The sequence below is a fragment of the Bos javanicus genome, chromosome 16 (assembly GCF_032452875.1).
Source record: "Bos javanicus breed banteng chromosome 16, ARS-OSU_banteng_1.0, whole genome shotgun sequence".
Classification (NCBI taxonomy): Eukaryota; Metazoa; Chordata; class Mammalia; order Artiodactyla; family Bovidae; genus Bos; species Bos javanicus.
In genome coordinates, this window is record NC_083883.1 from 79,927,428 (window position 1) to 79,945,757 (window position 18,330).

Consider the following 18,330-nt stretch of genomic DNA (forward strand, 5'->3'; position numbering starts at 1 on the left):
ACCACATCTGGTCCATTTGCCCCCCTGAACATTTCTAGGACTCACTCACTGTCTGGACAGTGAGTGACCCTGGCCCAGGCGTTCTGCCGACCACCCCTCGGCCATCCCACCCCACGCCCTGTCCCCCACATGGAGGGATGCTCCTAGAGCCCACGTTTGAGAGCCTTTCCCGGCTTAACCGCGCAAGGGCCGGCTGTGGAGCCAGGTCTCTCCTGATGTCCTGATGGCCCGTGAGCCGCCAGCCCCAGGCCCCGCCTCCCGTCCTGCCAGGCCCCGCCCCAGGCCCCGCCTTCTGCAGTCAAGCTCACGCAGTTCCTGCAGCGGCTTTCGCTCTGCCCAGACCGGGCCAACAACCCGCCGTGTCCCAGGTCAGACCTCACACGTCTCAACCTGTGGGTGGGGGGCCTGCGGCCCAGCCCGTTCGGGCACCGGCCACTGCACCTCACCGCTGCAATGACCCACCGTCCCCTCCCGAAGGCCCAAGGCCGCTGTCTCCCGGCGTCTCGAGGCCCGGCCCGCCCATCACCAGCGCTCAGGGAACAAGATGGAGAGACTTCCAGATCTGAGGGCCGGGAAGGACCGGACAAGCTGCAGAGGAGGGAGGTTCCTGTCACCAACCCCAGGCCAGGCGCACGGGCCCCGCGCGGCCTGCGCAGACTGAGCTCTGTGAGGCTGACGGCAGGAGTGAGCCACGTGTGACTGGGCGTCATTCTGGAGGCAGTTCTTCAGTGGAGGAGCCAGGAGATAAGCTCAGAGATTAGGAGAGTCTCTTGGAGACTGGTGCGGGGCAGAGCGGGCAGGAGCCTGGGAGTGACGGGGACCCGGGAGTGACGGGGACCCGGGAGTGATGGGGGCCCGGGAGTGACACGGACCTGGGAGTGACGGGGACCCGGGAGTGATGAGGGCCGGGGAGTGATGGGGACTGACGGGGGGCCCCGAGGGAGCGCAGCGGAGGGGCAGGTGGGGTCTCTGTGGAGGACGGGCGGCAGGGCTAGTGTCTGGCTCGTGGGCCAGGATGAGCAGGGCGGTGGAGTGGGGCTGGCTCTGACACTTGACAGTGACTGTCCACACGAGGCGGGGCCTTCCCGAGGGCAACCTGGTGGGCACAGGACGGGGTCTCATGACTGGCGACGGGAAAGTTGGACACCGACATTACGGACAGGAGCGAGACCACAGACCCAGAAGCGACTTTTCACAGGCATCCAATTATTATAACACATCTCATCAGCGTACATGATTCCAACAGAAAATATACTTACCAAAGTTGGTTTAAATATTGTGTAACAATCCAGAGTATAAATATATGTACATACAAAATTTTACGAAGACACTAAAAGGTTTCTGACCAATGAAGTCCTGAGTTTAGAAAACAGAAAGTAAGGATTAAATACTGAACATCAAGATTAAAAACTACCACACTAATACTGTAGGATGTTCCTCCAAGAGGAACAACCTTCAGGAGAGGTCCTTGCCTGTACACCTGCTCTTCCTAAAACCTGACAGCAAAGAGCCACTTGGCAGAGCACTGTGACAAACGCATATGGACCCTCAGAGCGAAAACAAGCTCAAATGCCAGAAAGAAGAGAAAAAAGAAAACAAAAGCACACTTTTTACACTGCACCGTTTTAAAGCACCTGAAAACACATGGTTCATTGGCATCATAAATAAGAACCAGTCACTGTGAGAATATGTCTGCCCCTGGCACCAACTCCCACAGCCGTGCAGGGCACACAGCGCATCTGCACACGCAGGGGACAAGGGGGAATCTGGTTACTCAAAATAATTCTTGCCCAAGACCTGCTCGACCTCACTCCCACCAGGTCACTGGGTATCTCTTCAATTTACACACATTTCTGCAGCCGAAAATGTCAAACGATCTCCTTGAGGGACGAGCCCCAAAGGGCAATATTACCTCTATTTCCTGATTGTAAATAAAGGGTTTAAGTTCAGAGATATAATAAAGGTCTTAAATCTTCATCGAATCATGTACAAACTCCCTATGCCTTCATCAGACAAGAGTTATCAAGGGAAGACCTGGCCTCTGATTCCCCAACCCCATCCAATAGTTGAATTAATATTCAGTGGGTTTGAAGTTACATTCACACAGCCCCTAACACGAAACCCCTGGCAGATAGAAGTGAGCTGGCATGCCAGCAAACCAGGTTATTAATATAAATTATACTATATTAGGAAGCTGCTCATAATTTGCAAAGAAACAGGAAACTGTGTCCTGAACACACCATTCAAAATGGCAACCAGTTAATCTTCCAAGAAAAGGGCTGTCGATTCAACAAGGCAGGTTAAGCTGCCCTGGTTAGACTTGCTATGGCAGCTTCACCATAAAACTCATGGTAGTTATCTATTTGCAAGGGAGTGAAGATATAGGCATGAAGGTGTCCACTTACAGGAAATAACTTCTCTGTCACCACAGTCCCCATAAGAACCATTACACATAGACTATTGAGCCAGCCCGAGGCCGCACACTCCTGTTAAAGATGAACACTGACATTTCCAGGCAACGGACAAGGACCACTCACTTGGTTTTGAATTCCAATTCTATCCGATTGCCACGAAACTCTGACATGGTCAGTACCTGTCTTACATCGTCTGCAGGGAATTGCGGCTGCACACTCAGGCATCTGAAATCAGCGTCCACACCCAACAGGAGGCCGCCCACAGACTGGACGGCTCTGGAGCAGGCTTACTGCTCTCTGGCGGGAGGAGATCCCTCCCCGGCACCCTCCCAGGTGGGCAACACATCCTGCTCTGAGCCCCCCGGGGCCAGGCCCGGGAGCTCGAACACCCGCTTGGGCACTCCTCGGGTCCTCTGGGGGCCGGGCCTGTCCGACCCGGGCTGCTCTTGTCCTGCTGCTCTGGGACCCTGATCGCAAGTTTCCCAGGGCCCCCACAGACCAGGTCCTTCTTCAAATTCAAAACCCAAGAGCAGTGAGGTAGCGCAGGACTCCAGCTCCCGGTGGCCGGCTTGGGCTCTGCTGTCCTCAGGGCACCCGCCCCAGTCGCCATGGAGACCCCGGGCAGAGCTGCAGAGACACTGCACACAGTCCTGGAGGAGGGCCACGTCCCCACGGTGCCCTGTGCAAGGAGAGGGGAGAGGTGGTCACCTCGCCATCCCTCCCCAGGGGGTGTGACCCGAGACATCTACGCCAAAGTGACCCCTTGGGAAACTCCAGACAACGTAAGGGCATTCAGTGCATCTGTCAGATAAGCAGCTTGTTCTTCAGGATCTAGTAGTTTAGGCAGAGGAACTCACAGATGGTAAGTAGGAATTCAATCATACTAGTTCCTACAGGTCATTAATGCCAACAAGGGGCACTGATGAGGCCTCAGTGAGTGAATCAAACCAGAAATGAGAAGATGCCTGAGATTCCTCAAACTGTCAAGTCCTAATTAACTGCATATTCCATTTGTACTACATACCTCTCAGTGCAGAAATAATAATTTGAATAGTTTGCTCTAAGCCACATTTTAACTTGAAGAATTCTTGGGCAAGATTGATCATCTTCTTCAAATCTTCATATTCAGAATTTTCTTCTTGTACTTGAGTTCTGAAGCTTTTCTGCGTAAAAAAGTTCATAGTTTAAAAAATATATAATAGGTTACATGGAGGGAAGACTCAGTCAAAATAATTTTAGTTGCCAGAATTTTACCTTCAAAATGACAGTGAGTTTAAATTTCGAGACCAAAATATGGTATGAACAATTACTATATTCAAAAGAAACAAAAAGTTTTAAATAACTTAAACATAAAGTCCAATTTCCTATTTTATGAAAATGAAATAAAACAACAGTACCTTCCGTTTACTACCCAATATCATAAAAGATAAATTTGTTTAATTTTTAAGAGCTCAACTTTATATCTCCTGCTTATTTTAACAGACATTTTCAAGCTATAGAAATTTTGATTCCATACTTAGTTCATATTTTTCTATTTACCTGTGACATGAGTAAAATAATTTGTCTAATTTGCCTGTATCTTAAAATCTTTGTGCATACTGATTATTAAACATAATTTTTTAGCCTATGGTGATTATTCAAGCAAAAGCTGACAGCAACAGAAAGAAACAGGCACGACACATTAATACGCTCAGCTTCCGCACACGATTTCATCCATCACTAAGCCTAACAAGTTAGACACCAAGAGGAAGATGCCTGAGAGCTCCTGCCCCTGCTTCCAGTAAACAGGCAGAGAGGAGTCACCGGCGAGCGACAGAGCCCAGTGAGATGAAAAATACACTCCACAAAACCAAACACAAAGACAAGAGCTTCTCTTACTGTTTTCCATTCAGCGAAGAGGTTTCCGAGGGATTCGATCAGTCCCAGGGCATTAGCTTTCATCTGTTTGGTAACCTACAGAGAATGGTAAAATATTTTATTATACAAATAACTGTTTAGAAGTATAAAAATCCTGGCATTCTATGGGATCTGCCAGGGAGAAGAGTTTTTGTCCAGTAGTCACGAGCTTGGGGCTCAGTTACTGAGACTACAAGTAAGTAGCCAGTGTCCAAGTCACAGAAGTGGATTTTCTTTCTAAATAAGTTGCACACTGGTCCCACATTAAATGTGGATACCTGAGTCTTCCTGGTCCAGTGGTTAAGCATCCACCTTGCAATGCAGGGGACACCGGTTCGATCCCTGGTCCGGGAGGATCCCACATGCTGCGGAGCAACTAGGCTCGTGTACTGCAGCTGCTGAGCCCCGGCTCCAGCACCTGGGAGCCGCAGCTGCTGAAGCCCACTCACCCAGACCCTGTGCTCTGCAACCAGAAGCCACGCACGGCAACGAAGAGTAACCCCCATTCTTTGCAACTAGAGAAAGCCCACGCAGCAACAAAGACCCAAAAATAAGTAAAACTATATAAAAAAAAAGAAATTATAAGAACAAAACTAAATAAACAGTAGTTCCCATTCTCAAGTGGAAAAGCAGAGCCCTAATTGAAGGAGGAAAAAGAAAGGCGGCAAGTGGCCACTAGGGGTCACTGACACACTCCGTCCTCTCGGATTCATCTGCAGGCTGAATCTCTCTGGCAACCACCGGCCCGGGCAGGACCCACAATGTTACCCTCGAGAGGGCTGCCATGACTCAGGTGTAAAATTGAGAAAATCACCAGGAGAGATGATGCCAACAGCCTTTTCAATAAAAAATAACCCAACTAAAATACATAAATTTATAAAGACCTCATTCACTGAGTTAAACTATTTTTAGAAACCAACTTGACCTACTCTCTGGTACTATCCAGGACATTCCTCTTTTTGTCTTACCTCAGCTTGGGGACTCTGTCTTAGGAGTTCATGCTCGAGCTCTTTTGCTTTTTCTATCCCAGAATTGAGAAGACTCTTTATTCCCAAGTCCACACCATCACAAACGGCACCCACAAAATCATCCTAGAAAAAGTTTTTAAGCATTAACTGGCAAATTCAATTTCTATATATATTTTAAGTTACCAAATAATTAAGTTAAATATTCTGCTTATTTTAGGACTGCAGACAGGGAGGCCTGGCGTGCTGCAATTCATGGGGTTGCAAAGAGTTGGACATGACTGAGCAACTGAACTGAACACATTCCTAGTTTATTAATTCAACTAAAGCTAGAATAAGACCTAACAGTATGTAAAGAAAAAAAAAACACTTTTGTATTCTACATATACTGCAGAGGGTGTTTGTCATCTTAAATAGGATACCATGTGGCTAGAACAAACATCTTAATATAACACTGTGTTTTCAGTAGCATGAATAATTAAAGCAAACACACATTTTCTAGAATCACACGCCAATGTAGTTATGCATACACTCTCCGTGTTGGCTGGCTGAGCACCCACTCTTCAGAGCAGACGGGTACCATCAAGCCAAAGACCCAGAAGGTACGGGCAGGATCCCAAATCAACGGGTACATTTATCCACTCAGACTGTAACAGCTTTCATCTTCTGCTAAACTAGTAAGGTACGAGCAGCTCTGAAAAGTAAACATTTCTCCTGCTTCGTGGCCCCTTGACAGGAAACGCTGCTGCTCCCTGAGATGAAGGCTGTCAGCATGAGCGAGCACGGCCCATTACCTGCAGGCCGGCGGCCCCGTGAGCACTGCTCTCCAGGAAGTGCAGCCGGTCCCCGCTAAGAGCCACTGACCGCCCCACGCACGCAACGGCTCGGTGTACGGTTTGGATCACTTGCTTTTGAGCCTCTTTGACCATCGGTGAAATATCTGAAGAGCATCCCTGTAAGACAAAAATGGCCCAAGGTGTCAGGTACCTGAGATGACCAGGGGAGGGAAGAACAAGAAGATGTGGTTCTGCGCCCACTCCTACAGCAGCCGTGCTTCACAAGAGTCCGATCAGAGCCAGACAGCGTGCAGCCCAGCAGCCTCTGACAGTGAGGGCATGAGGAGGACACAGGGACACAGGAGGACACCAACAGACGAGCAGGCCGCAGCGAGGTGTGCGGATTCCAGATCAGTGAAGGAAAGTTACATGGCTCAAAACAGCCTGGAGTTAAAACTCCCCTCCAGGTCCTCCCCACCATTCTATGGAAAACAAAGAACTCTGTCACCCGAAGAAAAAAAAAATGGACATTAAGGTTGATTACGCCCAGCTCCCAGCTGGTCCAGCCTCTGGCCGATCTCCAAAATTCCTTGCCCCAGCCGTTTAAGAGGTAACTACTCCAAACAACCTTGGAGAGGAACAAGCCTCCTTAAGACAGTAGCTTTCCACATATACGCCTATATGTACCTACTCTCCTTGGGTTAGTGCAACAGCTCACTAATCTGACTGCTGCCCCTTCTCGCTTCATTAAAGGTCATCTGTTCCTGTAAAGTGCAGGTCTCGTTCTTTTTCTGAATCTTGCCGTCTCTAACTCCATACCCTACAGTCAGTGCGGTAGAGTCCCTCGCAGGAGGCACCTGACATGACAAAGTGTCCACTAGATGAGAGGACTGGGGAGGCCTGGGAGGCACCAGAGGGTCTGGCCAACATCCAGAAGCTTCACTGTCTCTCGAGGTTTCCGCTTTGGCCCCTGGGATGTGCAGGCCTCTCTCGGCAGAGGTCTGGGCATCGGCAGACTCAGGGCCTCTGCTCCCACTTGCCCTCCTCCATCCTCACTGGGAACATGGCTGCTGGAATAAAAACGCAGGTCCCAGGGACCCCGGCCCTACATGTGATGACGCTCTGGCCAAAGATGTGTGAAAAGAAATGTCACATGACCATTTCCAGAAACCTCCTTGAATGAAGACCCCCAAGGCCCCGACCTTCTTTGTTCCGTCTCCCATCCCATGCACTGACCTCCCCTGGGGCCCTGCCATGGGGTGGACACAGAGCCCGGGGCCCTGCCACAGGGTGGACATGGAGCTCAGGCCAGCCACAGGCTGCACTGAAGGAAGTGGGGCAGCCAAGCCCACCTCCAGATGTTATGAGAGAAAAGAAGCTTCTATCTTACATCTTCCTACAGCCAAACCTCATCTAAGGGAAGAGGCAACAGAAATACTCTTTGCCCTGGATCAGGTCAGCAGGCTTGTGACCAACTCACCTCCTTTGACCAGAGGGAGGCCCCACCCCTCCCCCAGCACCAGAGTGAGGCCCCGCCCCTCCCCAGTCCCAGAGCGAGGCCCCGCCCCCTTTCCCAGCCCCGCTGCGGCCTGGGGGTCAGGAGCACTCTGCACTCAAGGCTATGGCCTACCAGTGGTGAACAGTGGACACATCCTCCCTGGCCTTCCCTTCCTTATAGAGGAGACAAACCAGTGCACACGTCTGGGGCTGCAGCGAAAACTAGAGGAGTTAATATTCATAAACCACACAGCACTGCCACAGCCTGGCCCACAGAAACCCCTGGAAGTCCTGGTTCATTAAGTCCATTATTAAACACCCAGTCTCGTGATCTCACACAGAAAGCGCTTCTGAAAACCCTAGAGGTCTGGGTCTGGGCGAAGCACAAACAGGAGGAAGTCGACAAACACCTGCTGAGCAGAGGAGTCCTAAGGGGGACCCACGGCCCTGTTACCTGCAGAAACAGCTGCAAGCGGCCCCCCAGCATCCTCACTTCCCGCCGCAGCTCAGCCAGCAGGGCCGCCCGGCCAGCCTCCAGGAGGACACCGCTCACCCAGGGTGCCGTCAGCACCGTGAGCTGCTGGAACGCGCTTGCCACCTGGACTGTGAGTGACTGGTTTGCTCGGTCAGCGAACACTTGGAAAGAAGAAGAAAAGTGATGAGCAGAAACGACCTCCCAGTAAAAGAGCTCACAGACGCTCGCCACGCAAACACGAGCGTCAGACAATACACGGCAGAGGTGACCATGCCACCAAGGATGCGCAGGACACAGCGGTCCCCGCGGGTGGGTCGGTGCGGACGCTTACGGTTACACTGACTGTCCTCGTCCTGCTCTTCGTGGGCTCTGGACACGGCCAGTACCCCGTCGTGGATTCTGAGGAAATTACTCATCAGGCTGTCTGCCACGGTGCCTTCTTCATCATCACTCTGTCCAAGAAGCTCTAACGACGAGCTGATCAACTCTTTGCAAATGCCAGGAAGGAAGGGTTCCGCTGAGTCCAGGTAAACAGGGCTGGATTTCCCCACTAAGCCTGTGTCGACAGAAAACAGCCATCATAAGGCTCGTTTCCAGGGACAACGCTTGCAAACACACACAGCATCAGTGCAGCCACTGCACAACGCCAGGCACACATTCCAAGCAGGCCGCTCCCATTTCAAGACACCCTCCTTCCTCTACGCAAGGGGAAGACAGCCCCGCAGAGGGACTCCACCAGCTTCTCAACAGCATCCACCCACCCACAGCCCAGCAGCTACGGAACCAGATAACGGAAACCAGAGATCCCACGTAACCACTGATTGCATCTCCTTCTTAATTTACTTATTGGCAACACCTAAGGAAGTGTGAATTGGTGAAAACAATGGTAGCTGCATAAAGCAAAATAACATGAACACAATAAACATAAGGAATAAACCACATGCTGGAAAAGCAGGCAGTCGTAGAGCAAACAACGGAAGGAGGGTCCCGGTAGCTCCTCCTATAACACCTCCTGCTTCAGCTGTCCTACAACCGGAAGAGGAGAAAGCCCAACAACTGTCCACAGTCAGTGTGTCACGTTCTAGGGAGACAGCCTCTCAGAACAACTTTCTAAGCACTGTCCAAGCCAGAGGCAGACAGAAAGTGTGAAAGAGCCCATCGGCACCTCTGGAAATAACTGCACCCAGAACACCAGCCCCTGAGCAGGGCTCTCATTTAACGTACAGGTTGGTCTTCTGGTCCAATCCACAGGCGACTAGAAACAGCAAACTACAAAAGAAAGCACATGCAAGCCCTGGGCGGGGGCTACTGAGTGGAGAGGCAAAACAAGAGCTCGATGTGGGCGGAGAAAACAGAAGCACGGCCGTGCCTGAAGCTGTCACTGCGGGTGACGACAATCAGCTTCGCGACGACAGTGACCTCCCACCACCTGCTTCATGAGACGCCTGTCTGAATGCATCAAGTCCAGCTGCAGCCTGTCACAAAGATCTGTGCAAGTCTAGTTTCAGAACACAGCCCCTCAGGTGAGAAGTTCAGACACGTGCTGACTCTCTACAGTCAGGAGGTGCCACCCCCACTAGCCCCCGGCAGGCCTGGTCCTGCTCCCACCGCGCAACCACCCAGGCGGGGTCACACTAAACACACAGGTGGGCTTCTATCTCCCTCTCGGAAAACTGCAAATAGGCAAAGACCTCTTACGTCTGACTTCCCTTTACATCTTAATTTTTTTAAAGGGCACTTAAAAATGACCCTTGAGTGGCTGAAACTAACGCAACACTGTAAATCAACTATTCTTCAATTTAAAAAAAAGACCCAAGAAGAGATACGTTCAGTTATCTGGAAAAGGTACGCTTATAAAACATCTTACTCTTAAGTAGTACTGGATAAATAAGTTGTTACCACAGATACACAGCCTTTTATTTTGCTGGTAAACAAAAAGTCTATGGCCTATTTTGCTTTGACTTACATTAAACAAGCAGTAGGATAATAAATGTCTTCCTAAAAGATAAGTTTATGATTTAAAAAAAACCTCTAGTGTCTTTTATAGTCAGGATGAGATAATTTCTTTCATGGCTAATCATATCCCACTGATATCATTATAGATTATTACATTACGTAGCAATTTTTAAACTCAGTTTGCTAGGGTACAGGTAACACTCTGTAGTGTTCGCATCTTGAATGTACAGCGTTTTTACACACGTGCACACCACGTAACTGCCACTGGGGGGCGCACACCGCCAGCCCATCGCCCCTCTGACTGCCACTGGGGGGCGCACACCGCCAGCGCATCGCCCCTCTGACTGCCACTGGGGGGCGCACACCGCCAGCGCGTCGCCCCTCTGACAGGCGCCCTTGTGGCCCACTCCTCTGTCTTGTCACTGCAGCTCAATTTCCCCTATCTTTGAACTTCCCATAAACAGAATCCTATGGGATGTACTCTTTATTATATAGTTTCTGATACTTCACATGGAGCATGGCTCAGCTGGTGAAGAATCTGCCTGCAACGCGGGAGACCTGGCTGGGATCCCTGGGTTGGGAAGATTCCCCTGGAGAAGGGAAAGGCTACCCACTCCAGTACTGTGGCCTGCACACGACCGAGCGACTTTCGCGCCCACACCTCACGTGGCGCTTTCGGGCTCACCCGGGTGGGGTTCTTTTCTGTCTCCACGTAGTAGTTTGTTGCTACCAAGTAGTGACTTTAATTATTAGAGGTACTTACACATATAAAGTATATCCCCCCCTCTTATGAAAACTAATATTATAGTCAATATTGGCATAAAATAATTATTCAGGAGAAAAAGTTCTATAACTTTTTCTTTTAAACCATTAAAACTGGAAGTAATTTTGTGACAGATGATATGTGTGTGTTACACGAAATCCCGAAGGACACGAGGGAGTGTTGTGCCGAGGACGCCCTGGCCCTGTCCTGCGTCACACGGGACGAGCAGTGCTTTCTGGCCGAGGGCAGCTCTCCCGGAGACCTTGTTCACGAGCAAGCACGTGTGTGCAGCACTCCTCCTCCTCACACAAGTGACATCCTGTAACACACCATCTTCCACACTTGGCCTCTTTCCACTTGGAAGAAAACAGTATCCTCATACGTTTGTGAACACACACACGTCTTCCCCATCTGATCCAGTCACTCAGTTAACACTTGGAAATACACCACAGAGCGCAGAGCTTCAGAAGCGGGAGGGCCTCCGGCGCGCCCTCCTGTTTACAGAGGCGGCGGGAGCTCCCAGGAGACGAGAGGACTCGCACAAGGACAGGAAGAGGGACGGTGGCAGAGACAAGCCCTGGAGCTGCTCTTGGTAAACGATAGAACCCGATGGAAAAAGGACCTGCGGAGCCTGAAGAACGCAGGTCCTGGCCCGCGTGGGCCTCGATGTCGTGTAGACAGCCGGAAACCCTCCTGTTGTTCATCAGACTCCTGCTCCTGCAACAACAGACCCCAGCAGGTTAGCAGCTACATTCATACGCCACGTGCAATAACGCTAGAACGCTTGCTGTCAAATATCCTAAAGAAAACGGATATCCATGAGTGTGCTTCCTGTGGAGACATTTTCACCAAGGGCTAAGTGAATTTGGTCCACTGAATAAGAATTTGACTATCTCTAGGTAGCATTCTAACCCCCACTTCACTGAGCAGAATAAACATCTATAGAATGCAGCTGACCCTTGAATAAGACAGGGTCACACCCCCTGGGCACGGTCGAAAGCCCGCGTGTACCTCACAGTCAGCCCTGGTGTGTGAGATTCCTCCACATCTGTGGGCCCAACCAACCCCAGGCCTGTAGGGTTTCCTATTGGAAACCCGTGTCCTTCAGGGTCAAACGTCCCGTTAGTCTCGGGCTCTGGACACTGTGGTTGAAGCACATCGGTGAGCTTCTGAGCTCACTGAGCTTAAGGGCCATAGGAAGAGCACATTGGTGAGCTTCTGGGCTCACTGAGCTTAAGGGCCATAGGAAAAGCGAGAAGTTAGGCAAGTAACTACACTCAGCTGTGAAAGTACTGGGGGGTGGGGGGCAGCCTACGGAGACTCTGGGGAAGGACGCAGCCCCAGAGCCCGGAGGCCCCCCACCCCCAGAGCGGGGGTCAGCCACACGGGGAGGCAGGCGGGTTGCAGGGAGAGAGGGAGGCTCGCGAGGAGGCTGGGCCCAGATGGATTCTGAGCTGCGGCTGAAGGCGACGAAGTTAAAAAGAATGTTACCCAGAAGGACACTGCTCTCTGCGACAGAGAGGCTGTGATACAGTCACAGTCGGGGGCTCGGGCGTCGCTCAGACCTGGGCTTGAGGACCAGCCCTTCCCTTAGCAGCTGAGGGGCTTTGGATAAGGTTCTCATCTCTTTAAATCCTCGGTGACTTCATCTGTGAACTGGGGCTAAGGAGGGCCTTTGCTGCTCAGCAGACATTCGACACACGCTCCCCGGTGACCATGCTTCCGGTGGATGAACCGCTGTGACCTCCACATCCTGAAAGCTCCCCATCTCCTCCTTGAAGCCTTAGACCGCAGGAGCCCCCCATCTGGGAACCTCAGCCTCACCGCGTCCACACCAGCCCCACCTCAGGGCACCCTGCTCCCCTGCCCGTCCCCTGGCCGCATCCTCGTCACCCATGCCCAGGCCCGGGGTCCGGCCTCTAGGATGTGTGTGAAGCCTGCCCTCCCTCAGGTCCAGGCTGGGCCCTCGTCACCGGCCCTGCCCCTGCTCTCCTCCCGCCGGCCCTGGAGGACAGGGAGCACTGGGCCTTTCTCTGGCACCCCCAGACCCAGCAGCCGCAGTCCTGGTTCCAACCACGCTGGGGGCTGGGCCCCGGGGCGAAGGCCCCGTCCAGGGCACGTTCGCCTCTGTAGCCCAAGGGTCGGGGAAAGAGGGGCAGCCGTGCGTCTTGTCTGCCTCAGTTAATAAGCGGCACTTGTCACACACGGAGGTCCTCGGTCACCACGACTGAGTGCAGAGGTGCTCACACTAACCTGACTGCATCTCACGCTCCGCAAACCACGATAAAATATCACAGAGTACGCCAGGCTTCTGGGAAAGGGTGACTTAAAGTAATAAACACTGCTCGCTTTTATAGGAAATTGGATTTATGCTAGTCCAAGTTGCTCTTAAAACTTCTATGGTGAAATACTGAGGACTTTTCCTTCATATACTAACTGAACATAAGCAATCTAATGCCCTAACGGCTGTAATCTGATCACTAACACACGGGCTTCCCTCCACAGATGCCGCGGTGACAGCACAGTTCTTGTGGACAGGGAGTGGCGCACGTCTACACCCAGGACAAGAGAGCCAGCAGCGCCTGCACCCTCACCTCCTCCTGGAAAAGGAAGAAACAGGAACATCGGTGATGTCGGGTTCCCACTCATCTTCAGGGTCACAAAAGACATCTTCACCCTGGCTACTCCCATGGCTCTAAGGAAATAAATACAGAATTTCCAGTTACAAAGGGGGAAAAGGTTTAAATACTTCGCTGCATTTATCAAAGCAAAAATGCAGAGAAGTGGATGCTTTTTCAGTAAGATCTGCAGATTAATAGGTTCAAATGAGCCAAATTAAAAATGCCTGCACAACAAAATGAAACCCTGGAGATGTCAACATAGCCAGGGGGGAAATGTATATGATAAATATAAAATAAAGGTTATTTTTTTTTTAAATCAAGGTTTATTATCAAAATATGTCAAGAAAGCTTACAGATGTTAGCTCAGTACTCACACTTCACTTGCCAAAAAATTCAGAGGACACGAACACACCCTTTACCAATAAGCAAACAAATCCTCAGTCACTAGTTATGAAAATGTAAGTTAAACCAGGGACACTGGTAAATGACAATATTCCTGGCGGGCAATTTGTCGGTGAGAAAAACAGAATAAAAAGTTTGTATTTTTTGGTACAGTGTCAGAAAATGGAAGACAAGGAAATAAGACATTAGAAACCAACGTGCAGAGCTGTGAGTTTTCCAGCAGCAAACCGCCGAACCCCCGAGGGCACAGCAGTCAGCTGGGAACACAGGCGTCACCAGCGCCAAGAGGGCCCAGCGCTGCCCTGCGCCACGTCCGTCACACCCTCCTCCCCTTCGACTCACGCGTAAAATTTAAAGATCACGCTGCTATACCTGAACAGATTTAGTACTAAACTTCTCCACACAGCTATGAAAGTGAAAGTGTTAGTCACTACGTCCTGTCTGATTCTTTTTGAGACCCCATGGACTGCAGCCCACCAGGCTCCTCTGTCCATGGGACTTTTCAGCCAAGAATACTGGAGAGGGTTGCCGTTTCCTTCTCCAGGGGATCTTCCCAACCCAGGGGTCAAACCCAGGTCTCCTGAATTGTAGGCAGGTTCTTCATCGTCTTAGCCACCAGGGAAGCGCGCCTCACACAGCTATAAATATATTAAAACCCCCCAAATCCCTTCTACAGGCAAAAGTAAACATACACATTGTTAATACTGGTTGGTTTGGCTAATGTGGATAGCCTTCTATTAATATTTGTCAAATTTTCCTTAATGAGAACATGTCATTTTTGTATTTTTCACTTCGAAAGTTTATAGAGATTTTGATGATACTGCAAACCTCATACAGTTCCTTCATTGCCGCAAGCTTAGACTCAAACTTTTCCAGACTCCAGACAGTTGAGACCCCAAGCTGCAGATTACGGACCCGAATACAAGTATCAGAACTGCTTCCTTTATCTGACACCACATGTCTGAAAGAGAAACCAAAGGAAAAAATGCTTCTCCTAAAATACACATAACAAATACACATAACCAAGAGATTCTGGAAACAGAACAACTCCCATAAAACTCAGTCCACCAATTAAGTCTTTCCAGAGTTAAGTACTTCTGTTCTAGTTATAATCAGGCCTAGGATATACTACATACTAAAATAACTTCTTACATAATAACTTCTTAAATTAAAAATTCAATATTGCACATTTCTTTTAAAATGTGGAATACTAATAAATTCTCAACTCAAAAGAAAATTAGTAAATCCCTAAACCAGCTAAAATTAATCTGTTTATAAAATATTTTTAAAAGCCTTATTCACTCCAGAATGACCTCTGAAAGGGGAGTCTGAAGTGCCCCCTGGGGATCCTGACACCTGCTCACTCCTAGCCGGGCACGTAGAGCACTAAAGAAACTCAACAACAACAACAAAATCACACAGAGGGCAACTAGTTCAAAACAAAGAATGAGTTTACTAACAAGATAACTGCTCACCTGCCAAAAACATAATTCCTGTTTAACCTGCTGCTGATGGCATTGGCTTCCTGAATCATGACGGACAGCTTCATGGAGCTCCAACTGGGCTGCACTGGCAGGAGGCAAGAGAGGAGGTTGAGAACAGGGTATGAGCACCGACACACCCCCGGGCACAGCTCCTGAAACCCGGCTTCGCATGAACGGCGTCAACTGTGCATCAGAGACGGGCAGGGCGCTAATTCGGGGACTTTTCTACAACCCTCACGGCGAGACAAAACACTCTTCACCCAAAATGAGGTCTCTCACCCGCGGACGCAGGGAAGAAAAGTAGAGTTCACAGACAGGAAATGCCACAGATGCTGCTTTTCCTCCACCATTTCTACAGATCTTCTCTTTTTCCTAATTTCTACAGATCTTCTCTTTTTCCTAATGACTACGTTAAAGCATTAGATGAAGGATACTACAGCTTTAACTTACATAGAACCACAATCCTTTTATATTTTGCCTGAAACTTTAAAAGTATATAGATAGATATAGACAGAGATAGAAATACATCAGGAAACAAAAACAATTTTAGTCCACAATTCCATGTTCCTAATTCAGATTTACGATTTTATCACAGACACTCTCTATGTTGTTCAGTCAAACTTATAACCAGTATTCCATTAGAAGCATTTTTTTCAAAGAATAAAGTTCATTATTCAGGTGAATTAAAAAAAAAATCAAGTATTCGTGGCAAGGCACTATTTTAGGACCTAAGAGCAACAAAAAGATGAATTAACAAAATGTTCTTATCTCTTGCAAGAAACATAAGGAGCATCCCCGCAGAGTAATTTGACATAAACGCTCTGGGGAGAGCCTGGCACCACTACCAGGTCTGCTTGCTGAAAGACAGAGCCTGGCCGACGCCCTGCGGGAACCTGCTGCGCGGCAGCCTGGGGGCCGCCACAAGCCTGGAAGCAAGGCCCTCCAGGAACACCCCCTGGACGCTCCCGGCCACAAGTCACAAGGGGCGGAGCGAGCGGGCAAGGCACGGACCACGTTTGTACGCGGATCCAAACGACGCAAACAAATGTATCTTAAAAATTACGAAATAATCCAGGAAAGTTGAATATGGACTAGATCTCTAGTGAGTATAAGAAACTAATACTAATGTTTTAGTCGTGAGAACAACATCAGAGTTAAGCTTCAGAGAGTGACAGAGAAAAGAGGCCTTCTCTCACTTGGAGACGCATGGGAACGTATTTGCAGATCAAGTGATAGGCTGTTTGGGTTTTTGCTTCAGAACGCTCCACGGAGGCAGCAGACTGAGCAGGGGCTGGAACAAAACTGCACTTGCGTGGGGAACTGCTGAGGATGGCGAAAAGTATGTAAGGGTTCACTGAAGCAATTTCTGGGCTTTCACAGTTTATTTGAGATTTTCTGTAATTAAAAAAAATCAACTTACATTGAAAACATGCTGTGTTCTACAGAGGAATGTAGAAATGTACAAAAAAAATACTTCCAAGTAAGAAAGAAAGTGATGTGTGCAATGATTACACACAACTTAGATAATTCTTATAAAATAAGAATTCAGAATTAGATTAAGACATTTTATAAAACATGATACACATGAAAATAATACTTAGAATTCTGTTTACTATTTGATCCTATAAGTAAATATTCTAAAAATAATAGCTCATACAAATTTATCTAGACCCAGAGAAGTCCATTAACACGTAGAATAAAACATTTGAATATGCAAGGATAGCTAACGTCTTAGTAGCTGTATGAAACAGTGCACGTTTAGAGTGCCTGCTAAGGTCTCCACTCACCTGTGAAGGCTTTGCCCCTGTGGCTCTGACTCTGCTGTAGACTCTGCACTTCCTGAGCAATCCTCTGCTTCTCTGTTTCTAGAGCTTCCAGAATTTTTGCGTGGCGAATCCTGTGGTCTTCTAAAGCCTGGGTGACATTCATTCACGTGGAGCCACACACAAGAGCATGCAAAGAGAGGAATTGTGAACCAGAATGGTAACGCCAGCACACGACATAATTCTTGTTCCACAGGACGCATTTTATTAAGCAGGAAAGGCTTTAAAAAACGACTTATACAGTATCTTTAGAAAACAATTTTTTTCCTCCACAAAATCAGGAGGAATTTCTGATGACATAACCTTTTTCTTCCCATTGATAGGAGTATAAAAATCTTCAGGGAAAAAACTACTCAAAAAAGCCCACACTCAAGAACAACTGTTGACTAAATTAAACAGTTAAATGAAAACAACACCTAAAAACCTCGTTTGACACCAATAAGCTATCTAATAGTCTACTGGTAATTGTTTTCAAGATGTAAACTGTTCTTAAAACTCTCTGCGGTGGTTCACTGGCCACTCCACTTCTAGATCTGCTAATACTTTTTTAAAAATCCAGTTTTCCCTCCAGACAGTCACACTAGCTGCATGATGAAGTCACCTGCTTTGTCGCCAGGGCCTCCATTTCCAGCCGCTTTCTGTTGACATGAATTTCCTGCTCAAAGCGCTGCTTCGCTTCTTCCAGTTCCTCAATTTTGTGATTCGCCTTTTGGTTATTTATTTCCTGGATCTTCTTCCTTTGAGATTCTTCTTTCTTTAAGCAACAATAGTAAAAAGTAAATAGGGCAAAAATACAGAGCAATTCTTCAAAAACAAGATCAGTCAGTAAAGAGTCTGCCTGCAATGCAGGAGACCAGGGTTCAGTCCCCAGATCAGGAAGAGCCCCTGGAGAAGGAAATGGAAACCCACTCCAGTATTCTTGCCTGGAGAATTCCACGGACAGAGAAGCCTGGTGGACTAAAGCCCGTGGGGTCGCAAAGAGTCGGACACGACGAGCAACTAACACACAAATAGGGCAAAAATGTAGAACAATTCTTGAAAAACATCAAAAAAGTACAAAAGTTCCATTTTTAAAATCAATGCACAAGAAATTGACTCAGGGATGGAAAAGGGGCCCTGGAGCGTCTCCACCTCGTCTAGGTTGACTGACCGACTGGAAAGAACCACATGACTCGCCCACCCTCCCGACCGCTGGCCCCTGGACGGTTCGGGGAAGCTGATGTCCAGCAGACAGGAGAGCCGAGGCCCGAGGAGGGGA

The 18,330-nt window shown here is 48.9% G+C and overlaps 1 protein-coding gene across 2 annotated transcripts in view; it reads right to left on the reverse strand.

The window, feature by feature from the left end:
- Positions 1-1,186: 1,186 nt before the first annotated feature.
- Positions 1,187-18,330, reverse strand: part of KIF14 (kinesin family member 14) — a 48,064-nt gene continuing 30,920 nt past the window's right edge. For both annotated transcript variants that reach the window (XM_061383724.1, XM_061383723.1), the window contains exons 18-30: positions 17,674-17,826; positions 17,037-17,163; positions 15,241-15,334; positions 14,594-14,726; positions 13,337-13,437; positions 11,365-11,459; positions 8,355-8,579; positions 8,003-8,184; positions 6,070-6,228; positions 5,279-5,401; positions 4,293-4,367; positions 3,439-3,577; positions 1,187-3,093 (exon numbers count right to left, since the gene is read on the reverse strand). In XM_061383724.1, coding sequence (XP_061239708.1) covers positions 2,702-3,093; positions 3,439-3,577; positions 4,293-4,367; positions 5,279-5,401; positions 6,070-6,228; positions 8,003-8,184; positions 8,355-8,579; positions 11,365-11,459; positions 13,337-13,437; positions 14,594-14,726; positions 15,241-15,334; positions 17,037-17,163; positions 17,674-17,826 — 1,998 coding nt within the window. In that variant the 3' untranslated portion in view covers positions 1,187-2,701. The remainder of the gene's footprint in view (positions 3,094-3,438; positions 3,578-4,292; positions 4,368-5,278; positions 5,402-6,069; positions 6,229-8,002; positions 8,185-8,354; positions 8,580-11,364; positions 11,460-13,336; positions 13,438-14,593; positions 14,727-15,240; positions 15,335-17,036; positions 17,164-17,673; positions 17,827-18,330) is intronic.